The 26441-nt window shown below is 52.4% G+C and overlaps 1 protein-coding gene across 1 annotated transcript in view; it reads left to right on the top strand.

The window, feature by feature from the left end:
* The window catches only part of SDK2 (sidekick cell adhesion molecule 2), a 264141-nt gene that overhangs the window by 181090 nt on the left and 56610 nt on the right, over positions 1–26441 (top strand). Inside the window, exons 9-18 of the mRNA XM_030296416.1 lie at positions 673–867; positions 2086–2202; positions 3773–3940; positions 4893–4995; positions 11523–11699; positions 11948–12084; positions 12666–12813; positions 17227–17367; positions 18852–19033; positions 19580–19695. Coding sequence (XP_030152276.1) covers positions 673–867; positions 2086–2202; positions 3773–3940; positions 4893–4995; positions 11523–11699; positions 11948–12084; positions 12666–12813; positions 17227–17367; positions 18852–19033; positions 19580–19695 — 1484 coding nt within the window. The remainder of the gene's footprint in view (positions 1–672; positions 868–2085; positions 2203–3772; positions 3941–4892; positions 4996–11522; positions 11700–11947; positions 12085–12665; positions 12814–17226; positions 17368–18851; positions 19034–19579; positions 19696–26441) is intronic.

Raw genomic sequence — 26441 nt, 5'->3', positions numbered from 1 at the left:
CGGGTAAGCGTCCAGCTTCAGCTCAGGTCACGATCTCACAGTTCATGGGTTTGAGCCCCACGTCCGGCTCTGTGCTGACGGCTCAGAACCCAGAGCCTGCTTCGGATTCTCTGTCTCCCTCTCTCTCTGCCCCTCCCCTGCTCACGCTCTGTCTGTCTCTCTCTCAAAAATAAATAAGCATTAAAAAAAATTAATTCCAGTTAAAAATTAATTTATGGGGCGTCTGGGTGGCTCAGTAGGTTGAGCGTCCCAGCTCTTAATTTCGGCTCAGGTCATGATTCCAGAGTCATGGGATCGAGCCCCTCATCGGGCTCCACACTGTGCGTGGAGCCTGCTTAAGATTCTGTCTCTCCCTCTTCCTCTGCCCCTCCCCTGCTCTCGCTCTCTTTCTTAAAAAAATTTTTTTTTTGATTCATTTGTCCCATCCACCATTTCCAAGCGAAACTAACCCAGCTAAATTTTCTTAGAACCCCTGCTCTTATAAGAACTTGAGAAATGCCACCCCGAGAACATCCTTCACCTCCTCCAAGACCATTAGTGGCCCCTCTAAGAAGGTTCTAGGGAGCAGGACACACAGGGACACCCTCCCCATGCAGACTTCCAGGCACCCCTCAGAGGCAGGAGGGAGGGAGCCCGGAGGTGGGCTGACTGTGGGCCCGCGTGTCCCCCTAGGTGTGCCACCGCCCTCCATCATCTGGTACAAGGACGCGGCCGTGGTGGAGGTGGGGAGGCTGAACCGGTTCCGGCAGCGCGGCGACGGGGGCCTGCAGATCAGCGGGCTGGTGCCCGACGACACCGGCATGTTCCAGTGCTTTGCCCGCAACGCGGCCGGCGAGGTGCAGACCTCTACCTACCTGGCTGTCACCAGTAAGTTGGGCCTCTGCTGTCCTGCCCCGGAGTCCCTCCCGCTCCCAGGATGCAGCCTTCCTCCAAGCCAGCAGCCTCTTGAGAAGAGATGCTGCATTTTGCAGAGCTAGGATTCCAGAAAACTCAGCAGCGGGGGCGGCCCTAGCCGGTTGCGCCCACTGCTCTCCCAGCCCGGGTCTGGCGCTCCAGGACCCTGAGCCGCGGAGGGGTTCACGGGCTCTTGGAGAGAAGCGTCTGTGAGGCCACGTCTTGCTCCGGCCTCGCAGCTGCCCCTGGCCTCCTGGACAGGGCTGAAGCCACCCCGTCCCCACTGAGAAGACTCGCTTACTTCTCCAGAGAGACCCAGGGCTTTCATCTCAGTCCCTCCTTCAAACCTTTTGCCCTCTTGGCATCTCTTGGCGGGGAGCGTAGCTCTCCCGCCCTCTTCACGGAGCTGCGTTCGCAGCCAATGCCACATGAGCGGCCACACTGTCGGTGGCAGAGCTCTGTGCACGTGCAAAGTGCCGCTGGGTTCCTTGTCTCGGCAGCAAGAGGATGTGTGGTCTTGGGCCTCCCGGAGCCCCTCGGGGGAGGCCCTCAGTCCCACAGAGGTCCCCCCGAACAGGGCGGCCGTGGGGCAGAGGGCCAGCTGGGTTCGCCCCAAAACGGCACTGGGGACAGAAGGGCTGCCGTCTCACTTCTTGCTTGCGAGGAGTGTGGGCGAAGCCGGCGCTGGTCCGTATCCAAGCTCTGCTCCCATGCACGTCTGCCCCCGAGGGCCGGGCCAGGGAAGGCCAGCGCAAAGCAAGAACGCCGTGCTGCATCTTGAAGAACCACAGCTCGGCCGGGCTGCGGGCTCTCCAGGGCCAGGCCTCGTGCAGGGTGGGCAGTGTTCTCCTATTGGCCATAACCGTGTTTTCTGTCAGGAACCCAGAGCCTCGATGTCCTGTTCAGTGAAGGAGGCATCATGGCGGGTGTGAGCCGCCCTCGGGGGTCCTCCCTTTTCCCCCAGATGGAGGCCGAAGAGTCAAGGCAGAAGGGCTGGTGTAGCCTGGGTCCTGCCACAGGGCAGGTGGTGCAGGGAGCCCCGGAGGGCCTTCCGGGCTTCTCTCCGGTGCTGGGGTCCCATCGGGACACCTGCGTCCTTCTTGGTGGCAGGGGCAGGATGAGCACCTGGCCCTCTAGCGGTGGGGGCTCCTCTGGGGTGTAGCTGAGAGGCTCCACTGTCTCCTTTTGCAGGCATCGCCCCCAACATCACCAGGGGCCCCTTGGACAGCACAGTGATCGATGGCATGTCAGTCGTGCTGGCTTGCGAGACTTCGGGAGCGCCCCGGCCGGCCATCACTTGGCAGAAAGGTAGATGGGACTGATCTCCTTTGGAGGGTGTGGCCGTGTGACAGCCTAGGGCAGTCCTCAGAGCTCGGTTCTGGAGACAGCGGGTCGGGTTCCCTATGTACAGTTGTGAAGGTCGTGCACGGCACACCCCCAGGGGCGGGGCGTCTTTCACACCACAGTATGCACCACGTGCCGCCCCGCTGGGCTCAAGGCCCGGCTCTGCAGCTCCAGAGACCTGTGACCTTGGGTGAATCATTTACTCACTCCGAGCCTCAGGGTCCCCGTCTGCAAACTGAGGACAATGGGACCATATACCTTGGGTCAGCGTGAGGACGAAACAAGAGCCAGCACTGTGCCTCGGCAGTGGGGAAGCCCAGTGAATGGCCGCTGTTTGACAGTCCGTATTACGGTGGTGGCCGTCCGTGCAAATGGGAGACCGTCCCTGCCCCCACGGCAGCACGGAGGGCTCCCGACACCCAAGCCAGGGAAGGTCAAGCGGTCCTGCCCTCGATGGCTCCTCCGCGGGTCTGGTTCCACACCTCGCCTTCCCAGCTCTCCCCGTGTGCACACACGTGTGCGTGCACCTGCAGTCACTCCCTCGCACCTCCCAAGTCTGCGTGGAGGAAGCTTCTCCCTAGGACTCACCTGCCCCCCTCCCCCCCGGGCCTCCCCACACCGCCCCCCGCGGCTCAATTTCTCCACCTCCTTACATACAAGAAAACCTGCCCCTTCGTTCCGCTTGTCACCTGCCGCCCCGCGAAGGCCCTGGCTTCGGTTTGGCCCGCTGCTGTCTTCCTGGGGCCCAGGCCGAGACTGACACATGGTAGCTGCTCAGTAAATATTTGCGGGGTGAGTGGAGGCACAGCCAGGCGCGGGTATGGACACAAATAAACACGGTCACCCGACACGCTCACTGGTTCAGCGTTCCTGCCCGTGGGTGCAAAGGGAGACACCCACAGGCTTGCACATGAAGATACCCCTCTGCACGGACAGGTGGGATTGTCTTTAAAATAGATACAGTCTCGGGCTCATCTCCCTCCCTCACCCCCAGGCACCAGGCCTCCCCAGGTCCCACCGCAGAGGGAGGCCTGGCCCACCCTGTCCCTGTCCACCCCTCCCCGCCCCCGCTCCTTGCTGCTCCCCACCCCCCCCCCCGCCCATCACTTCCCTCCGCTCCCCTGAAGGTGACTCTCCAGAAGCCTCCTGCCGCAGGATGCCCGTCACCACCTTGTCAGAGCTGCCTGCCCCCTCCCCCCCCCCCCGGCCCGGGTGCCAGCTGTCCCGTCCCTGGCCTCCTCCGGCGAAGGGCAGACGGCGCGGTGGGTGGAGAGAGAGACGCCAGGAGACCCGGGCTCTGTGACCGAGCGCCCTCGTGCCCGTCACCACGTCAGAAACCCCCCTGGGCCTCCACCCCCACCCCAGCCCTGCCCCCACCTCCGCGGGCCCTCCCAGTCTTTCTAAAGCTGGGGGCCTGCCCGAGACCACCTGCCCGGAGCCGCCGGGGAGAGGGCTCGTGCCGCGTCAGAGTGCCAGGGGCTGCGTGGACGCGCACAGCCGGCCGCACCCCGAGCCCACCCCGTGTCGCCCTCAGGGGAGCGCATCCTGGCCAGCGGCTCCGTCCAGCTGCCTCGATTCACGCTGCTGGAGTCGGGCAGCCTGCTCGTCAGCCCCACGCGCATCTCCGACGCCGGGACCTACACCTGCTTGGCCACCAACTCTCGGGGGGTCGACGAAGCCTCGGCCGACCTGGTCGTGTGGGGTGAGTGTGCACAGTGCCTTCACACGTCCGTGCGTGAGTGTGTGCCGAGCACAGCGTCCCCCTGCCGGCACCTGCACACCCGCACGTCGGTCCCGCCAGGGGCGCTTCTTCCGAGAGAAGGGCTCGGACGAATGAATGACGGCAGAGGGAAGGCCGGGCTTCTGCGGATGGTGCCACGAGAGCGAGGGCTCTCGCCGCGCGTGGCCGAGTGAGAACAGAGAGGCGGTGGGCAGCTGTCTTCAACGTTAGGGCAGCAGTCAGCACCCCCGTTGCGTAAAGGGCCAGAGAGTAACCATTTTAGGCTGCGTGGGCTGGACGGCCTCCGTCCCGACTCCTCGACTGACTTTCCTGTTTCAGCAAGGAAGCAGCCAGAGGGCACGGCTGTGTTCCGATGCTAGTGGCTTTGGTAGCCAAACAGGCTACCGGCCGGACTCGGCCCCCGACCGTAGTGCTCTGAGCGCTGCTTTAAGGAAGCGAATCAAGCCCCTTGTGCGGTCAGATTGCACCACTGGGGATCCACGCCCAAGACAGACGTGCCTGCGGGCCACCTGGGGAGGCTGAACACCCGTGGGCTCGAATGCCGTGCAGCAGGGGATGCTGTTTTCACGCTGGCTAGACCACCGATGTGCTGGGACCATGGGCCCCCGATCACCCTCAGATTTCCGTTTGCGTATCCCTCACGCGGGTTCGTGGGGGTGGGATTAAACGAGCCCCCGCCACGAACGTGGCTTTCAAGAATTCAAGTACCACGGAGGCACATGGTTCCCTTAACGCTCTGGGACATCGGCCGTGGTAGACCTGTCCACGCGCAGGGCCTGCCTCCACCTACCCGTCGAACTCAGCCACTCGGGCTCGGTTTACCCGAAGGCGCCCTTCCCACACACCTGCGTCTCACCTGTTACTCCGGCTCTACACCCCCTTCTCACCACCCTGTCTCCCTGCCCTCTTTCAGCCCGGACCCGCATCACCAAGCCTCCCCAGGACCAGAGTGTCATCAAGGGCACCCAGGCCTCCATGGTGTGCGGAGTGACCCATGACCCCCGAGTGACCGTCAGGTACTCCCTCTGCTGTGACCCCATGGAGGCAAAAGGGGAGGGCAGCTTGTGGCCAATATCACTGCCAAAGCAGCGGGCAGCGAGGCTGGAAGGGGCCAGCCACTGACGCCACTCGGGAGTCCTGGCCCCCCATGGCTCTGGAGGCAGCTGCATCCTGGGGCGCCATCTGGTGGCCATTGGGCATATGACAGTCTAACAGCCACACCAAATGCCCCCCCCGCCCCACCGCCGGAAGCCAAGGTTGCCCGTAAGGGTTCCTAGACTTTTTTTTTTTTTTAATTTTTTTTTTCAATATATGAAGTTTATTGTCAAATTGGTTTCCATACAACACCCAGTGCTCATCCCAAAAGGTGCCCTCCTCAATACCCATCACCCACCCTCCCCTCCCTCCCGCAGGGTTCCTAGACTTTTAGACACACATCCGTCCTCGGCCAATGCACTGCGGGCCTCCAGTTTGAGAAACACCTCCTTGAACATTAAACATTGATATTTAGGGCAGTCGTCGTGTGCTGCCGGCACAAACACAAGCAGTGAGCCTTGAAATCACAGAGATGTAGTTAATATGTTGTCAACACATGATTCAGAATATGCTTATTCCTGGGATTATTCAATTTTTGTAAAAAATAAATATATCAACCATAAAAATGTTCTCCAAGAGAACCCACATGTTCCTCCCCATAGAATACCGCTGTGAGTCTCAGTTCTATACATAAGTAGCTATAATTTTAGCACCCATTAATTGAAAAATTTTATAATAAAAAAAACTATGGTTAATTCAGTAACACTTTAAAATAAGTTGGCGTTTTATTTATTAAAACGTCATCTATTATTTGGAAAATACTTGCATATTTTATTCATTCTCTAGACGATTCTTTTTTTTTTAAGTTTATTTATTTTTGAGAGAGAGAGAGAGAGCACAAGCGGGGAAGAGGCAAAGAGAGAGAGGGAGACACAGAATCTGAAGCGGGGTCCAGGCTCCGAGCTGTCAGCACAGAGCCCGATGCAGGGCTTGAACTCATGAACCGTGAGATCATGACCTGAGCCGAAGTCGGACACTTAACCGGCTGAGCCACCCAGGCGCCCCCATTCTCCAGACAGTCCTTCATTGACAAAGGGATTCATGGATCTCTTGCAACATAGCCGCAGGCCCACCTTCCAAGGACCTCCAGGGACCCACAGATGGAAAACTGTGTTCTGATGCACTGGAGGGGTCCTCGCCTCAGAATGGAATTCTCCATGTAGCGCAGTTTTTTCTAGATGGGAAGAGAGAGAACAGAACTGGTCCCTCAGCATTTGCAGCCTGTGCCCAAAGTCTCCCCACATCTCCCACCCCTTCCTTGGACTTGAAAACCCTGTCCCAGCTTCAGGGAACACACCATGGGGCTCCCTGACCAGACAGGCTAGGAAGGACCCGAGCAACCAAATCAAATAAAATGGCGGAACAGTTTCCAGAACAGTCTCAGGAGGGAACACTTCCGTTTGGTATCCGAGGCCACATGTAGACCCACTCTGAGAAATCCAGTCGGGCAACATGACTACTAATCCGTATTTCTGTTGGCCTTTTTTCTTACTGCATGGCTAATAGATATCCTGTATAGAAGGAAAATATAGAAAATGCAGATAAGCCCCAAAAACTGGGGAGGGAGAGAGAGAGAGAAAAAAAAAGAAGGAAAAAAGTAAGTTTACCTGTTTCTCTCAGAGATAGTAATATTTGGGTGTCATTTGTAAAAAACTGGAAACACAATTCCTTAGTCTGTGTCCAGGTTTTTACAAATGACACCCAAATATTACTATTTGGTAAGAACCGTAAGAACCTATTGTGACTCTCCTTCCCTGTCGATGAATATTTTCATATAAACTGCATTACATGATTCTTCACATGTCCATTGTGTGGCTGTAATGGAATTTATGTTACCAATTCCCTAATGCTGGATATTTGGATTGTTTTTCAATTTTTTGCTAATATTAAGAAACATAACGATCCACATCCTTGTAATTATTTTTGCACGGCTTTGATTTCCTGAGGACTAATTTTTTTAAATTTGTTTAATGTTTATTTATTTTTGAGAGAGAGAGAGACAGAGTGTGAGTGGGGGAGGGGCAGAGGGAGAGGGAGACACAGAATCGGAAGCAGGCTCCGGGCTCCGAGCTGTCAGCACAGACCCTGACGCAGGGCTTGAACTCATGAACTGCAACATCATGACCTGAGCTGAAGTCACATGCTTAACTGACTGAGCCACCCGTGCACCCGCTAGTACGGGATTATTTTTATTTATTATTATTTTTTTACATATACTTTTTTAAAAGTTTTTTTTAATGTTTAATTATTTTTGAGAAAGAGAGAGACAGAGACAGAGACAGAGTGCAAGCAGGGGAGGGGCAGAGAGAGAGGGAGATGCAGAATCGGAAGCAGGCTCCAGGCTCTGAGCTGTCAGCACAGAGCCCGACACGGGGCTCGAACTCACAGACCGTGAGATCATGACCTGAGCTGAAGTTGGACGTTTAACCAACTGAGCCACCCAGGTGCCCCCTATCTAATATCATTTAAAATCACTCGTCAAAATTGTTTAATAGCCAGCTATATAATAACAGATAATTTTGGAAAATTTATACCCTGAGTTAAATGAACCCACTGGTTGTTTTTTTTCCTTTCTTTCTTTCTTCCTTCCTTCCTTTCTCCCTTCCTTCCTTTCTTCCTTTCTTCCTTCCTTCTTTCCTTCCTTCCTTTCCTCTTTCTTCTTTCTTCTTTACTCCTTCCTTCCTCCCTTCCTTCCTTCCTCCCTTCCTTCCTTCCTCCCTTCCTTCCTTTCTTCCTTCCTTCTTCCTTCCTTCCTTCCCTCCCTTCCTCTTTCTTCCTTCCTTCCTTCCTTCCTTTCTGTCTTCCTTCCTTCCTCCCTTCCTTCCTTCCTTTCCTCTTTCTTTCTTTCTTCTTTACTCCTTCCTTCCTTTCCTCCTTCTTTCTTCCTTCCTTCCTTTCTTCTCTCTTCCTTCCTCCCTTCCTTCCTTTCTTCCTTCCTTCCTTTCTTTCTTCCTTCCTTCCTTCCTTCCTTCCTTTTTTCCTTCTTTCCTTTCTTCCTTTCTTCCTTTCCTCTTTCTTTCTTTCTTTCTTTCTTTCTTTCTTTCTTTCCTTTCCTTTCCTTTCCTCCTTCCTTCATTCCTTTTCTTCTTCTTTCTTTCTTCCTTCCTTCCTTCCTTTCTCCCTTCCTTCCTTCCTTTCTTTTATTCTATCTTAACTTTCTATTGTGGAAATTTTCCAAGATAGGCCAGAGTAGAGAGACCAGTGTCATTAAGTCTCATATACCCATCTCTCAGCCTCAGTGATTGTCAGCACTTTGCTCACCTGATTTTGCCTATCCCCCTCCCCCACTACACACACACACACACACACACACACACACTTTTTTTACTGCAATATTTTTTTAATGTTTGTTTATTGTTTTTGAGAGAGAAAGAGTGCATGCACATGCTCGTGAGTATGGGAGGGGCAGAGCAGGGAGACAGAGGATCCAAAGCAGACTCTGCACTGCCCGTAGCGAGCCTAACGCGGGCCTCGAACTCACGAACTGTGACATCACGACCTGAGCTGAAGTCGTGTGCTTAGCCAACTGACCCACCCAGTCGCCCCTAACTGCGATATTTTAAAAGCAAATATTAAGCATGTAATTTCACCTTTACATATGTCAGTGTGCATTTCTTACCTAAAACGACTTTTCTTTAAACATAACAACAACCGTGTCCCAGGTCACACCTAACACAATGAGCAATCAGTCCCTTGATGTCTGCTGATGCAATGGCCCTGATTATCTCAGAGGTGCCTTTTTAAAAGTTGGTTGGTTGATGGGGCGCCTGGGTGGCTCAGTCGGTTAAGCGTCTGACTTCGGCCCAGGTCACGATCTCCCGGTTCGTGGATTCAAGCCCCACATCGGGCTCTGTGCTGACAGCTCGGAGCCTGGACCCTCCTTCGGATTCTGTGTCTCCCTCTCCCCCTGCTCCTCCCCCACTCACACTCTGTCTCTCTCTCTCTCAAAAATAAACATTACCTAAATAAATAAATAAAAGTTGGTTGGTTGAACTCAGCGTCCACACAAGGTCCACACATTGCTTTTGGTTGGTGTGCCTCCTTTCTACATAGTCCCCTCCCCCTCCTTTTTATTCTTGTTTTCATTGTTGCTTTGTTTACGTGCAGTTAATTAGTTGGAGAGACCAGGTTCTACAGGACAGAGGCCCAGCTAACTTGTTCTGTAAAGGGCCAGAGAGGACATGTTTTAAGCTTTGAGGGCTATATAGCTTTTGTCACAGCTCTTCGAGTCTGCAAAAGCAGTCACAGGCAGTGTGCAAACAAGCGGGCATGTCTGTGTTCCAATAAAACTTTATTCACACAAACAGGCGGTGGGCCATTGTTGGCCGATACCCACTGTAGAAGGCCCCACCTTCGGGGTTTGGCTAGCTGCTTTTTCGTGGTGTGGTACGCTTGTACTTCGATCCCTGGTATTTCTAATTAGATTCAAGGAACTGGCTGATCAGATTCGGGTTCAGTTGTTGGGGCATAAACACTCCACGGGTGGTAATCTATGCTTCCCAAATCGCCACCTCCCAGGGCAAAAGATGTCTGCTTGCCATGAGCTGGGTTTTTTTTTTTTTTCTTAATTTTTTTTAAGTTATTTTTGAGAGAGAGAGAGAGAGAGAGACAGAGAGAGAGCATGAGCCAGGGAGGGGCAGAGAGGGGGGCAGATACAGAGGCTCTGAGGCAGGCTCTGTGCTAACAGCAGAGAGCCCGATGCGGGGCTCAAACTCACAAGCTGTGAGATCATGACCTGAGCTGAAATCAGACTCTTAACCTCCTGAGCCACTCAGGAGCCCCTGCCGTAGCTGTTTCTTCTGCAGGAATTCTACTCATGCCATCAGTGCTGGCACAGATGATTCTTTTCTAGCTATGGAGATGAATTGAAGGTGATTCCTTCTGACAATTTGTAAATATGTATAAAAAGCCTTAAAATTTAACTCAGCAATTTCACTGCTGAAAACGTATCCTCGAGGAAATGATTTAGCACATGTGAGAATACGTTACTGCAAGGATGTTCATCGCAGCATTAACTATAATATCGACAAACAAGGAGCTAAGCTGGTCACCCAACATTATGGGAACGATCGCAGAGCAATCATGTGGGAAGCACCGTGCAGCTGATAAAAACCATGGTGTGGAAGCATGCCATTTAAAAGAGTTTATGACATTTTGTGGGGCGGGAAAGCAGCTTTAAAGTCAGGATGGATGGATAGATAGCTAGATATTGTTTGCGTACATGTGCTATAAGAGTCAAAGTGCATAATGATGACTAACTTCTATTGATCCCTTGCCACGCTCCGGGCACTTCTTGGAGCATTTTATATTAACTCACACAATCCTTAGAGCAACCTTATAAAGCGGGTGGTATTATTTTCCTCGTATGACAGATGAGGACACTGAGGCACAGGGAGGGTAAATAAACACACCCAGGATCACAAACGCTGGTAAGTGGCCAAGGCAACATTTGACCAGGGAATCTGAATCCAGAACATAGAAACACTGTGGTACCATGCCCATTGGGGCAGGAGGGAAAAGTCTGGAAGGTATATGCTCAGCTGTTAATCATGGTTACCCATTATGGGAAAGCTTCTCGGTTTTCCTGTATTTTTTTTTTTCCTATTTGTATTTGCAATTCCCTGATTTTTTTTTTAAACCTAGCTTTAAAATATTACAGGCTCATTCTCCCTAGCAAACTTGCATTCTCTAACACAGAGAGTTCTCTCGCATCCTTGTGGCTCAGGCCACCCTGTCCCCAGCTGAGCGAGTGATGGGTCATGTACAGAGCGGCTCAGTCCCCATCCTGTTCCCAGCACCTTGGCCAACCTTGCTGGGGGGCAACAGCAGGACGTGCTCCCCGGAGCTGGCACCCCACGTTATGTTGACAGTAATAGTTGTATTTCCTCAAGAATCATTCCAGAGGGGATATTTCTTATTGTCAGGCCCGGGCGTGTGTGTAATTTCTCAAGTCCCCCTTTGTACTGACTGACCGAAGCTAAAGTGATTTTTTGGACACTGAAGTCAATTTGTCACAGTGATGCATTGATCTAATGATTCCCCTCATAAAACTAATTCCAAAATGCAGTCTGTGCGGAAACGTTAATTCTTTTTCCAGCTGTAATCTTTTAACCTCTTCGGAAGATTACCTTTTGCCGGCTCTTTTGTGCTGGCTGCTTGGCAGTCGCTTCTGGCCAAAAGCAACACGGCTCTGACCTAGACCTGAGATAGAGGTGTGACGGCTTCGTGTGCTAACCCTCCCGGACGGAGCACCTGCCACGGGGACGGTGGGCTGGGGGCTGATCGGGCGCCCACCGTGCTCCGGCCCCAGACCAGCCCGGGGCGTGGGGGGGAAGGGGGGGGACTCTGCCGCCTTTGGAACTCTCCTCCAGACCCGCCCTGGGCTGAGCCCCAGAAGCGCCCCCTAGTTCCCTACCTCTCTTTACTGACTGGTTCTTCTTACTCTCAGGTACGTCTGGGAGAAGGATGGGGCCACCCTGGGCATGGAGAGCAACCCCCGCATCCGTCTCGACAAAAACGGCTCCCTGCACATCTCGCAGACGTGGTCGGGGGACATCGGCACCTACACCTGCCGGGTGCTCTCAGCCGGGGGCAATGACTCTCGAAGTGCCCACCTGCGCGTCAGGTAAGGGGACAGCCTGCCCGGGCCACCCCCCCAACCGCAGCTCAGTGAGGCCTTCTGTCAAGAGCAGAGGAGTCTGGGGACAGGTAGGACAGGCAGGCCCGTAAGCCAGGGAGCAGAGCCTCCAGGTGGCCGGCCCGAAGGCCGAGCTTGGCGGCTGAGGCATCTCGAGGTTCAGTCTGAGCCCTGGTGCCCGTGTGTCACCTGACTCCAGACCTCACAGCCGGCCCCGCCACACCTCTCTCCCCCAGGCAGCTGCCCCACGCCCCCGAGCGCCCTGTGGCGACCCTCAGCACAGCGGAGAGGCGGGCCATCAACCTGACGTGGGCCAAGCCCTTCGACGGCAACAGCCCCCTGCTTCGCTACGTCCTGGAGATGTCGGAGAACAGTAAGGCTTCCCGCCGCAGCCAGCCGGAGGCACGGGCTCGGGGAGGCGGCCCGGGGCCGGGATCCGGCTCCCCCACGTCCCAGTTCTCTGCCTTTGAGCAGACCTTCTGGAGGCCTCCGCGTCCCTGCAGAACGAGCGATGGCATCCGCCTCCTCGGGCCGCTGTGGCTGTTGAATGAGATCATGTCTGTGAGGTGCGGGACTCAGGACCTGCCTCTCTGGAGCCTCCAAGGCCGTGGCGACTCTTTTTCTTCTTTAGCCTCCAGACTGGGACCTGCAGAATTAACAGGCCTTGTTTCAGGGGCATTTTCAATACAGTTTGCCTGGAGCTCATCGATTCGAGGGGGGAGAAAAAAGATAGAAAAGACACCTGCCATCTCTGTTCCCATGAGTCGTTGCTCCCTCCCCAGGACCCTCCAACCCCCTGGGACACGTGGGCTAAGGGGACCCAGGAAAATGACGTGGCCAGCCTCTGCCGGATTGAGTTGGGGGAGGCGCGCCTCTGCTGGCCCAAACGGGGCTGGGGGTAAGGAACACGGCCCCCGGGATGTCCACCTCTGCCTCCACCCTCTGTCCTTGTAGATGCCCCCTGGACCGTGCTCCTGGCCAGCGTGGACCCCGAGGCTACCTCTGTGATGGTCAAGGGCTTGGTGCCCGCGCGCTCCTACCAGTTCCGTCTTTGTGCCGTCAACGACGTGGGGAAGGGACAGTTCAGCAAGGACACGGAGAGGTGAGGGGAGCAGGTGCTCTCGCCCGGTGGGTCTCGGTGACCCCATTGGCCGGCGGGGCTGAGGGGGGCTGCCTACGGCCGAGACCAGTATGGCCACGCGGGGCCCGCTGTGTGCAGATCCTGGGGGCTTTGGCGTCCACCTCTGTCGAAAGGGGTAGCATCGCTCACCCCTGCCTCACAGGGATGCCGCCAAGGTGAAAGGTCACCCAGGGGAGGTGCCGTGAGCAGTGCCCGGGGCAGGATCAGCACCGATTTAATGGTCCCTCTCACTGGGAGCCCAGCGAGTTCAAAGACTCCCCTCGCTCTGCTCTGCCTCCCCTATCGGCCGCCGTCACTGTTACGTGCACGTGACAGATGTCCGTATCCAGTGCCTTGCAAGACGCCAGGTCTGCTTAAGCTTTCGGCGAGGCTGCTTTAAAGACGATGAAAATTGAGGAAAAACAGAGGGTCGTCCATTTTCGAGCATCACCCGGTAATAGCCGCTTCCGTAGGAGGCGACTGATTCTGGCCACTTAAGTCCTGTAACCAGGTGGTCACCTCTGGGGAGAAAGAAGCCATGCAACAAGAGGGCAGAATGACGGTGACACAAATCCCATGCACCAAAGCATTCCTTTTCTTATGTTTCTCTTCACTTTTTCCAGATGTGTTGAGATTCTAATTGACATGTGACACGGTGTGAGTGAGTTGAAGGCACAGTGTTTTGATTCGATAGATTGTATGTTCCCATGTGATTAGCTGAAATGTTTTGATTCGATACACTTGTATGTTCCCATGTTATTAGCACCACAGCGTTAGCTGACACGTCCATTTCTTTTTTGTGGTGAGGACACTTTTGACCTACTCTCTGAGCAACTTTTAAGTAGACGATACGGCATTTTCAGCTGCCATCCCCAGGCTATACTTCAGATCCCCAGGATTTGTTAAGCTTATAACTAGAAGGCTGTAGCCTTGACCACTATCTTCCCATGTCCCTCCCTCACTAGCTCTCGGTAACTACCACCCTCCTCTCTGTTTCTCTTAAATTCAGCTTTTGTAGACCCCGCGTACGAGATCGCACAGTGTCTGTTGGTGCAAATGGTCCTTCTTTCTCATAGCTGAATAATATTCCATCGTATTCATCTACCACATCTGCTTGATGGACCCATCCATTGACAGATACGTAGGGTGTTTCCACGTGCAGACAGATCTTCGAGATCCTGTGTTCGTCTCCTGTGGATGGATGTTTTAAAAATTTGTTTTTAATGTCTGTTCTATTTTTGAGAGAGACAGAGTGCAAGTGGGGGAGGGGCAGAGAGAGCCAGAGTCCCAGAATCCAAAGCAGGCTCCAGGCTCCGAGCTGTCAGCACAGAGCCCGACGCGGGGCTCGAACTCATGGACCGCGAGATCATGACCTGAGCTGAAGTTGGACGTTCAGCCGACTGAGGCACCCAGGCGCCCCATCCTGTGGATGGATTTTTTAATCTTTTGTGGGGCCGCCATTTTGTTTTCCACACTAGCAGCACCCACAGTGCACGAGGGTTCCCTTCTCTCCACATCCCTGACAATGCCTGTTCTGTCTTGTCTCTTCGATTTTCCATGAGAGCTGATCTACGAGGTGTGGGGTGACACCTCACTGGTTTTCATTCACATTTCCTTTTCACCCACCTGTTGGTCATCTGTGTGTCCTCGTGGGGAAAATGCCTGTTCAGATCTGCCTATTTCTAGTTCGGGTTGGGGGTTTTTTGTTGTTGGTTTTTTGGGTTACTTATTTATTTATTGCTATTGGGTTGTATGAGTTCTTTATATATTCTGAATATTAGCCCCTTATCAGATATATGGTTTGCAGATTTAGCGTTTCATTTTGTTGGTTGTTTCTTTTGTCGTGCAGGAGCTTGTTCATTTCCTGTGGTCCCACTTACTCATCTTTGCTTTTATTGCCTGTGCTTTGAGTGTCGTCTCCTGGAACCCACTGCCCAGACCAACATCAAAGAGCTTGTCCCTATGTTTTCTTCCAGGAGTTTGACAAGTTAGGGTCCTACGATTAAGTCTTTAATTTTTTTTCGTTGTTCTCCTTTAGATTTCCAGCTGATTCGATTTTTTAAGTTTATTTATTTATTTGGAGAGCGCGCGCACGCATGTCGGGGAGGGGCAGAGGGAGAAAGAGAGCAAGAATCCCAAGCAGGCTCCACGATGTCAGCGCAGAGGCTGACATTCGGGGCTCCGACTCATGAACCGTCAGATCATGACCGGAGCCCAAACCAAGAGTCGGACGCTCAACCAACCGAGCCACCCGGGCACCCCGTTTTTGAGTTAGTTTTTGTGACTGGTGTAAGCTAGGGGTCCGGTTTCATTCCTCTGCATGTGGGCTGTCCAGTTTTCCCAACACCGTGTATTCAAGAGACTTTCCTTTCCCCACTGAGAAGAATTAATGTCGTTAAAATGTCCATGTTACCCAGAATGTCCATGTGTAAATTCAGTGCAACCTCTATCAAAATTCGGATGGCGTCTTTCACAGAATTAGGAAAAAGAAAAAAACAGCCCTAAAATGTGTTTGGAGCCACAAAAGACCTTGAGTAGCCAGAGCGGTCCTGTGAAAGAACAAGCTGGAGGCATCACATTTCCTGATTTCACACGATACTAGAAAGCTGTAGTAATCAAAAAGCATGATATTGGCATAAAAATAGACACTTAGACCCATGGAACGGAGTAGAGAGCCCAGAAATAAACCTTTACGTATACGGTCAGCTGACAGTTTACAAGGGAGCCAAGAACGTTGGCTCTTTAAAGGATTCTCTTAGGTGTGTGTATGCAGACCTCTGGCTTAAAACAATCGTTGGGTTTTGCCACAGTTCCAGTGAGCTTAAGTCTTTCTGGTTCTCACTGGGGGGGATGCCACAGGGGTGGTGACACCGTCACAGGAGAGAGAGGTGGCAGCTAACAGGAGGGCACTTACAGGAGAATGTATTCACTCGCTGCTGATTGAACGCCTACTATGTGCCAGGCTGTGTGTGGTCCGTCAGTGGTTCGGGGAACAACGTGGACACGGCCCCAGCCCTTCAGAACTACAAAATCGCAACAGTAGAAAGCCTCAAAGTGCTGGGACATCTACCCTACCCTTTCTGCACGTCTTCAGGCTTCATTTCAAACCCTGATTCATCTTCCTGATGAATCCTCATGCTAACAGCCCTGAGTCACAAAGAAAAAGGTGAAATCGCCCTCGCTGCGGGCTTTACAAAGACGTGGGAGTGTGCAGTACGCGTTGCAAAGCTCCCCGTCAGAAAGCAAAAACATAAAAATAAGCCGAAAGGGAGAGACATCCATCAAAAATAATTAACTTTTGCTTTTAATGGATGCGTGTCAGTTTTGCGGCACCCCGGTGGAACGCCGTGTCCCCTGGCAGCTCCAGAGGAGGCAATGCAGTGGCACTCGCTTCCGGAAGCGGGCGATGGGCTCGCGCACGCGCCTCGCCAGCCCCGCCCGGCCTGCCGGTCCCCAGCCCTGGGCCCAGCTGGTCGGAAAAGGAAACCTAGTTACAGCTTGCAACCGGGAAGTGAAAAACATCCCTGCTTCTGACATCCCTGGCCACTTATGACATCATCGTCTCCAACAGCAGCTTCTTTGGCACGTGAGAAGCTGAGGCCGAGGTCCCTTTCCTGCACAGAAAATACACACATCTGGGGCTTTATAGTGGGTTTTTTTATATTTTTTTTAACATTTATTTATTTTTGAGAGGCAGAGCATGAGCAGGGGAGGGGGAGGGAGAGAGAGAGATACAGAATGTGAAGCAGGCTCCAGGCTCTGAGCTGTTTGTTAGCACAGAGCCCGACGCGGGGCTTGAACTCACGAACTGTGAGACCATGACCTGAACTCACGAACTGTGAGACCATGACCTGAGCCGAAGTCAGACGCTCAACCAGCTGAGCCACCCAGGCGCCCCTATAGTGTTTTAAAAATATTCATATATATACATGGTGTCATTTGAACCTCAACCAGTCTCATAAAGCAGACAGGTGGAGCTTTATTATACTCCTTTAAAAGATAAAGAAACAAGCTCAGAGAGGTTAAGTGACTTGCCCAAAAGCGCACAGCAGTTGTGCAGAGTCATCCAGGAACAAAGCAGCCTCCTCATTTCCCATTAAACTCCTGTGTTTGCCATCAAGACTAAGAGTAGAAAAGCCCACCCACTCTTTTTTTTATGTTTATTTATTCTTGAGAGAGAGAGAGAGAGAGACAGCTTAAGCGGGGGAGGGTCAGAGAGAGGAGACAGAACTGGAAGCAAGATCCAGGCTCTAAGCTGTCAGCACAGAGCCCAACATGGGGCTCAAATTCACGAACCGTGAGATCATGACCTGAGCCAAAATAGAGGCAGACACCTTAACCAACTAAGCCACCCAAGCAACCCATCCCACCCACTCTTGACGTTTTTATATCCAGGGTCTCCCTTCCCGAGGAACCTCCCACGGCCCCTCCACAGAACGTCATCGCCAGCGGCCGGACCAACCAGTCCATCATGATCCAGTGGCAGCCACCTCCGGAGAGCCACCAGAATGGCCTTCTCAAGGGCTACATCATTAGGTAGGCGTCCAATCCCGGGAAAGGTAGGGCAGCCCAGACTCAAGGGGAGGGTCGGACGTGGATTGGGAAACAGCAAGGTCACGGCGGGTCTTTCCCCATCTAACGAGGGCCCGGCAACAAGAAGTGACTTCACTGTGTTATGAAAGACTTGGGTTAGACATATAGAAGAACTTCCAGAAGGCAGAGCCTTGGAAACCAATGGGAATGCTTGAGGGAAGGGGTACAGTGTCGTGTCCTCAAGGCTGTATGGGTGGGCAAGTTTGCCACATGTCACGGCTCCACAGGCCCAGGGAGACAGGTAAAATATTCAAGGGGCCAACCACCCAGGAAACCAAAAATATTCCAACTGAAACCAACTACTGGGTCAAGAACTGGTCAAAAAGCGGACTTCCTTTCTTTGGTCCTTACTGCCAATTGAAGCCCAGTTATATAGACTTTTCTGTCTCCCCTTGACCAAGGGCACGTCCCTGACAACCTCAGACTGAGTTATTAAGTGCTATTAGTTCGGTTTTGTGACTTAAAATTAGCATAAGTGGAAGTTACGGAACATTCACCAATGTTCTGAATTCTGGCTGGCTGCAAAAGGCATGTCCCTTTTCCTATAGGCTTACGCTCTCTGGAAGAAGTTATTGTTGAGTTTGCTCCCTTATCGGTTCATTTTGTTGTGAGCTTTTGGTGACCCCAAATCAGCAGTGGTTCTCAGAGGGCGGTCCTGGGGCCGGCAGCAGCATCGATTCGAATGCAACTTCTCAAGTCCCACACCTGACCTACCGAATGGGAAACTCTGGGGTGGGCCCAGCAAACCTGTGTTTTAACAAGCCTTCAAGGGGGTTCTGATGCGGGGTAAGCCTCTGAGAACCACCGCTATGGGGTGTCGTAACACATCAAAATAATTTGAGGCCTCTGATTTTCCAAAAATGGGTAGAGGCTATCCAGCCTCCAAAATTTCGCCTGAACAGACCCCACTTCTTTATTACCGTGTGTTCTTCTTCCAGTGGAAGGTCGAAATTAGCAAAGTAGGTAGCCTCAGATGTTTTCCCTTCACCTAAGTGAATGACCGTCAAAAGGGGGGGCCACTGTTCTGGAGGGTATAAGAAAATGAGCCCAACCTTTGGTTGGACTTGGCCCTCCATCAATGAGCCCTCCAAGGTGAGGCCAGTGTGATCTCCCCAGAACTCTTATTGTCCGTGGTCATGTAGCCATCTCCCCAGTGTCCTCCCCCATCAGAAAGAACAGACACATCCACTAGGCCTGTGCTATCCAGGGAGATGGCCGTTGGTCACCTGTGGTTTTGACTGTAAGGGAAATAAACGTACAGGTTCCCAGTGCCAACCACGTTTCAAGTGCCCAACAGCCGTATATGCTCATGGCTGCCATATTGGACAGCGTGGGTATGGAACACTCACACCGTCACACCCGGTTTCCCCGGGCACGCGCCAAGCAGGCTGACTCCAAGCCACCGCATCCTGCCTTCCGCCCCTCAGGTACTGCCTGGCCGGGCTGCCTGTCGGGTACCAGTTCAAGAACATCACGGATGCCGATGTCAACAACCTGCTGTTGGAGGACCTCATCATCTGGACCAACTACGAGATCGAGGTGGCCGCCTACAACAGTGCCGGGCTGGGTGTCTACAGCAGCAAAGTCACCGAGTGGACACTGCAGGGAGGTGGGTGGGGACTGTGACCACGGAGGACTGGTGCTTCTCTCTCTCCCAGGCTCGCACCCGTCGGTCCGGTACCTGTCCCGTCCTGCCTCAGCCGTGTCACCTGTTGTATCCAGTCCCGAGCTATTGCCCGCTGCCCCTGGCTACCCCGCAGGGTGGGAGGGTCCTGAGGGAAAGAGGAGTTGGGGGGAGCACGAGCACGGCAGAAGCTTCCGGGTTACAGGGACCTTCTGCGCAGTCTACCACAGGATCACGAGACTGCTCACGCGGAGTATCGTACATAAAAACCTCCCCGAGTATTTTCACAGCCCTCGCTTCTGTTTCTTGGTAGCCTGTGAAATGGGTCAGGCGAGTTTTATTAAACCCACACTAATCTAGAGAAAGAGGATGTCTTAAGTCCACAGAGCAAGGGGGGAGAAGGGGTGGGGCGAAGCAGAGTCTGCAGACCCCATCCCTGTGTTTGCTCTACTTAACCGGGCAAGACTGACCATGCTCTCCTGCACCACCCCCCCTTCCCCCGCCGCCGCCCGCACCTCTGCTCTCCTCCAGTCCCCACCGTCCCTCCTGGCAACGTGCACGCAGAAGCCACCAACTCCACGACCATCCGCTTCACCTGGAATGCCCCCAGCCCCCAGTTCATCAACGGCATCAACCAGGGCTACAAGGTATGTGAGGCCTCTCCTGGCCCCAAGAGGAGGCCCGGGGATTCTCCGAGGGAGGCCACGGCCTGAGGAGGAGGGGAAAAGGGGAGGGATCCCCCCATACTTTCGAAATCATTGGTTCGAGCCAAACAAAGGACGCGTGGTCAAGGCCAAGGGCTCACGGGCTCTCTCTAAGGCCACTTCCAGGCTGGGGGGGGGGGGAGGGGTCTGGACACTGCCCAGTCTGTGACCCAGTGCCTGGGAGTTTTCTCGGTGAGACTAGGGTATAAACGAAACCAGATTCGTTTCGGGCTCAGAAACACCTGGGCATAGCCATGGCCTCAGAAAAATCCAGAATGCACTTCTTACCGCCAAGCTGTGGCTCTAACAGGCATCCTGCTGGGACACACGTCCTTGGCATAATGTACCTGACCCCACAGAGAGTATGGTTAAGGGCACAGGACTAGGACCCTGACAGATGTGGTTAAGATCCTGGCTCTGGCTGTGCCCCTTGCTGGCTCCCTGGACAAGTCCTGTAAGCTGTCTGAGCTTCCCTCCTTCGATGAATGTTTACTGAGCCCTCCTATCCGCACTGTTCTAGCTGCTGGAAACCCAAAATAAACTCCCATTTCCTCATTTGTGAGGGAGGATGATAATGACATCCGTCCCTTGGGGTGGAGTGAGGATTAAATGAGATAATACTTGTAATTCGTTGAGCACAGTGACAAACACATTAACGAGCGCTCAGAAAATGATAGTGGCCGTGGTGGAAATGTATTCGTCTGATCAGGCTGCCCTAACCAAGTGCCGCAAAGATGGATTTCCTTCCAGTTCCAGAAGCTGCACGTTTTAGATCAAGGTGTCGACGGGGCTGAGTCCCTCCGAGGCCTCAGTCCGTGGCGTGCAGGTGCCACCTTCTCCCTGTGTCCACACGTGGTCTTTCCTCTGTGTGTCCAGATTTCCTCTTCCTAGAAGGACGCCGGCCTTGCTGGACCACAGACCACCTTAATGGTCTCATTTGAACTTTCTTGCCTCTTTAAAGATGCTCTGTCCAAATACAGTCACATCCTGAGGTCTTGGGGGTTAGGACATCCACGTGTGAATTTGGGGGGGGAGGGGAGACACGGTTCAGCCCGTGGCAACTAATAACAGCAGCTGTTGTAGTTGCTATCATTGTAACTGTGCTAAAAATCAGGACTTTTCGGGGCTCCTGGGTGGCTCGGTATGTTAAGGATCCGACTTCGGCTCAGGTCATGATCTCGCGGTTCGTGGGTTCGAGCCCCGCGTCGGGCTCCCCGCTGACAGCTCAGAGCCTCAGATTCTCTGTCTCCCTCTCTCTCTGCTCCTCCCCCATTCACACTCTGCCTCTCTCTCTCTCTCTCTCTCTCAAAAATAATGAAACATTTAAAATTCTTTGTAATAAATAAATAAGCATTAAAAAAAATTTTTTTTTAAATTTGGGATCTCCAACGATCCCTTCCTGGAACCCAGACCTTGATCCCACACCTGGGTCTCTGCTCTCACCCCATGCCAACCCCCACTAAGAAAACTGGATTGCACGGTATGCGGTCCACACCATGGTTTACGGCTGTGCCCACCCCCCCCCCGCCCCCCCCCCACAGCAGGTGGGAGGATGGGGTGGGCTCCCTCCAGATGCGGGAGGGGAGGCAGCGCATGTCAGGGGTGGGCCACCAGGGGGCAGGCCGTGAAGGGGAGACACTGCAGGCTCCGAGCCCAGAGACCTGGTGACCTCCTGGTGACCGAGGACACTTCCAGAAGGCTCCCGCACTCCCTCTGTTGCACGTTTGCGCGAGTGGAACAGCCAAGACGATCCCTAGGACTGGCAGCCTGGGCTGTTACTACTGCAAGCTGGGGATGGCTGGGCAGAAAGGGGACCGAGATTAAACCGCAAAGAGACATTTCTGTTGGGGTTGCAAACAAAGGAGGGATGGTCCAGAGCTGGGGGCTCCCCCTGCCACAGCCCTCTTGCTCCCAGGAAGGCAGGGCGCCGGGGCCGAGCAGGGCCGACCTGGGGCAGGGAGCTGCAGCTGAACGTTCGCAGCGCGGGCTGCCTGGCTGGCTGGAAGAGCCTCCTAATTGGGACTCTGGGGGGAGGCAGCGGAGGGAAAAGGGGAGGCTCGCACTGTGCTGGGAACAATTAGCTTCTTGCTGCCAATTCTGAGTTTTCTTACACAAACTGGGGGCGGGGAGGACAGGGCTGGGCTGCTTCTTTTTTTGAAAGGTTTTTTAAATGATTTATTTTTTTGTTTTGAGAGAGAGAGAGAGCATAAGCAGAGAGAGGGGCGGGGGGGGGGGCGACAGAGGATCTGAAGCGGGCTCTGTGCTGACGGGCCGTCAGCAGCAAGCCCGACGCGGGGCTCGAACTCATGACCTGCGAGATCATGACCTGAGCCTAAGTCAGACGTTCGACCGACTGAGCCACCCCTGGTGCCCCTGGGCTGCAGATTTCTAAGGCAGGTGCAAGTGGCCGGGAGAGTTCAGGCAACTCAGGCCCAGACAGAGTGGGAAGAGGCCACAGAGGCTCAGATTCAAACTCCGGAGCCTATGCCTTTTCTTGCATTAAAAAGAAAATGTGTCATATGCGTTCATGGTAAAATGGTAACTATAACTTGATTTTTTTTTTTTCTAAGTACAAATGGATATAAGCAGGCATTTTGTTTCTTCTTTGGCCTTCGGTATCACAGGGAGGAAAACAGCAGTGCCTGTCCCTTCCCTTGTGTACCTCCAACGAGAATGGACTCCCCCCACCCTCGCCTTTTAATCGTTAAAATTTTTCCAACATCTACAATAGTAGAGGGAAAACCGTAATGACTTTAGAAGACCACAGTGTATCCTGACGTCAGCAATTACTGGCTCGTGATCAAACGTGTTCCTTCTATTCCCCAACCCTCTGCCTCTCCCCTGGAATATTTTTAAGCAGATCCCAGGCCACTGTATCCTTTCCTCCCTAAATATTTCTGCAGAGAAATAGCATAAAGCCTCTGTTCAAAACACAACCACAGTAACCACACTGTCATCATTGTGCCTAAAAATATCAAGCCCCCTTGCTATCGTCAGATATTCAGTCAGCGTTCACATTTCCCTGATCACCACATCATTTCTTTTACTAGTTGGTTTATTTGCTTCAGGGTCCAAATGAGGTCCACACGACCGCAATTGGTCCAGTTTTTTTAGGTCTCATCTGATCTATAGATTCTGTCTCTCCTTTCTCTCTTTCTCTTGTAATTTATTTAGTAAAGAAACTTAATCATTTGCCCTATCGAATTTTCCACAGCCTGGATTTTGCTGATTGCCTCTCTGTGGGGTCATTTAACACATTCCTCTGAACACTATATTTGCAGTAAATTGGAACTTAGAACTAGAGGCTTGATCAGATTCAAGGTTTGATGATTTGTTTTGTTTTGTTTTTTCCAAATATTACCTTCTAGATGGTGTTGTGCATTTACATCAGAAGGCATAAAGTCTGGCTGTCTCTCTTACTATTGTGTGGTGACCATTGATCACCCTGTGTGATCTATTATTATTTCGGTAGGGTTGCAAAGTGGGGACAGTCAAATATCATAATTTCTCCTTGATTTATTAGCTGAAACCCTTTCCAGTAAAAAGAAGTTTCCCCTTACCAACTTTTTGGTTACCCGAAGGTTCAGTTCATCTAGGGAAAGCATGGTAAAAGTTTAGTCCTCTCCCATCACTTAACCAGTTTTCAGGAAAATGAATGTGATTCCTTAGCATTTTCTAAAGTGACAGATGAGTCACTTTAGAAAGGGGGGGGCATGGGATGGGAGGGGGGCATCTTTTTGTCTCGTTTTTGGCATATTACTATGTACTTAAGGGTTTTTAACACATCTGGTGTGTTTCAACCCACTGCCATTATTATTTGTGATGATGCCACATTGACCCATCGTCGGCCTATTTGGTTGGGGAGTTCTTTTGACAGCGCCCCGACAGTCCGATAGCTTCCTTGCAGTCTGCCAGGATGGTCCAAGCTGTCCCCAATTCCTGCACTGTCCCTGGGATCAGCCACATCTTCAGAGAACCTTGTCCTTTCCAGGAGGAAATGATAGTTAGATACCAAAATCTGGGCATCAGGGGTGCTCCTTTTTCTAGCACTGGATGCCATTTTCAGGCTGCGTTAATGGACAGCTTGGAAATAATGCTTCTTCTCCGCTCCCCCCGCCTCCTCCTCCCTCCCTCTCCTTCTTCTTCTTCTTCTTCTTCTTCTTCCTCTTCTTCTTACCCCCCTGTTCCTCCTTCTCCTGATGAAACACATACTGATACTTCCAACTCAATTTCAGGGCTATAAGATCTTTAGTAATCTTATTGGCCTTTGTCTCTCTTCGCTCCACACTGAAAATCCAGTACCTACAACACCAGCATAAGTACCTGTCTACTTTACCCCAGAAACACCCACAACACTTTCAGAACAGTAACACCACCGCAGTGACTACCGAAATAGTATCCAAAATAGTGTCCGATTATTTGCAGTGCTTTCCCTTCCTAGGGTATATCCCGCTAGGGATGTACTTCACATGGCTGTGCTACAAAATCTCTGGAAATAGTTTCTCTCTGTGTAATTTCGCTACAGCTCAATACATCATTAGCTTCGTTTGTTTCATTTCTGTTTTGATTTTTAGGGATTGATTTTTTAATTTAATTTCGTTCTGTAACTATGGAACATATTTACATGGTTCCGGCGTTAAATCTACAAAGTAAATTCAGAGAAAGTCAGCCTGAATTCTGGTCCTTTCCTTCCCCATAGGTTTGATTTCTTTTTGCTTGCTTGTTTTGGTTTTTCTTTTCATTTCTCTCTCTCTTTTTTTAAGTTTATTTATTTATTTTGAGAGAGAGTGAGTGGGGGATAGGCAGAGAGACAGGGAGACAGAGAATCCCAAGCAGGCTCCGCTCAGCGCAGAGCCTGACATGGGGCTCGATCCCACGACTGTGAGATCATGACCTGAGCTGATACCAAGAGTCGGATGCTTAACTGACTGAGCCACCCAGGAGCCCCTCGTTTCTTTAACATAAACAAATGCATACATATATAAATGTGTATCCTCTCCTTCCTAGATAAATGGCAGTGTTCTCTACACACTTCTTTCCATCCTGCTTCTTTATTTACAGTATATCCTGGGGATCACTTCACAGGAGTAGAGAGATTCCTGGTTCCCTTTTTGACATCTGTATTGGACTCCATCAAGTGGCTTTCCCATAGTTTTGTCAACCAGCTCCTCAGGGATGACATTTGGATTGTTTCCGGTCTTTTACTATAATAAACATTTCTGCAGTGAAATAGCTCTGTGCCTATATATCTTTTCATATTTTTCACGTTTAACTTTGGAATAGATTCATAGAAAGGAGGTTGCTGGATCAAAGGATAAGCATACATATAATTTTGCCCCTCTTGCCAAATCCTTCCATTATTTTTTTTAATTTTTGAATTTAATTTCTTAAACAGGAAGTATATTTACGTGATTCAAAAGTAAAAAGATAGATGTGTAGCAGAAATCCTGCATCCAGTTCCAGCTCTTCATACGCCTGCTTCTGTCCCACCCCCGAAACTCTCCCCACCCCTGGCAAACACTGTTGTTAATTTCCTACGAATCCTTCCAGAACGTTCTGTGCGAACCCATGCACATGGAGAGAGAGAGAGAGAGAGAGAGAAGGAAAGACAAAAGGAGAGGGAAAGAGAATCTCTCTACTTTTTTGCTAGCTCAAGTAAGCTAGCAGGCCATGTAATAGCATCCTGCTCTCGGAGCCCCGTAGCACACGGACTCACTTCATCCCTCCTCCTGGCAGCCGGCAAGGCAGCTATCACTGCTCCCTGTAATAGCCTGAGGCTCGGAGAGGTTGCGTGACTTTCCCAGGGTCACACAGTAAGTGACAGCGCTGGGTTCTGCTTTTCTTCCTCCCTGCTTTGGATGCACATTCTGCTCCCCACACGTAAACACACGCCTCCGACACCAGCACCCTTCAATGACAGGGCTTCCACTCTCCAAGGGGGCACTGCCTGTCCCAGGAACCTAGATCGGGTGCTTTTCCCCCAGCACGCAGGCTCCCGTACCCCCCACCCATGCTGAGGACAGCCTGGTCTGTTGGACTCTGAGCCCAACGGCCTGATAGAGTAAATCAACACCGACCCTGGCTAACGAGAGCAGACACGCAGAAACCCCGACGCTCACCTAACAGCTGTGTGGACCTTTGAGAGACAGGCCTCCATCCTGGGTCTAGGGGTGGGAGGCCCACAAATCTGAAGCCAGCCCCTGGCCGGTCCATGCGCACCGACCAGGCCCAACCTTCGTGGTCCTCAGTTCCCTTTCTGCAACAGCACAGGGCTGTGATTCCCATCCAGTCCTTGCTGCGACGATGCAATGGGACTGGTGGGGGATGGGCTCACCCCAAGGCCAGAGGCAGAGTAGGAACTCCTAGCAGAGCTCCACCCGGGGCTGCCCAGAGCCCACCTCCTTTCAGGGAATAGGAGGTGCAGAAAGCAGCTGTTGTCCTGCTGGCCTGAGGGAGAAGGCTCCTGACCCCCAGCCTCCTCCTCTTCAGACGCAGCTAAACGACTGGCGGCTCGCATCGCGGAGTAAATATTCTGAAGCAGCCTTGGTCCTGCCGCCATCTTGGGCTTCGTGCCCCATCTTGGGCTTGGGCTTGGAACCATAAGATGGTGAAATCGCTCAGAAAACCACCCAGCCGTCACCCTGGGCGCTTCTGGGTCATTTTTGAAGACGGTTCCCAGTGATACTGTT

Source organism: Lynx canadensis, chromosome E1 (assembly GCF_007474595.2).
Source record: "Lynx canadensis isolate LIC74 chromosome E1, mLynCan4.pri.v2, whole genome shotgun sequence".
Classification (NCBI taxonomy): Eukaryota; Metazoa; Chordata; class Mammalia; order Carnivora; family Felidae; genus Lynx; species Lynx canadensis.
This window is presented reverse-complemented; position numbering and strand designations above follow the sequence as displayed.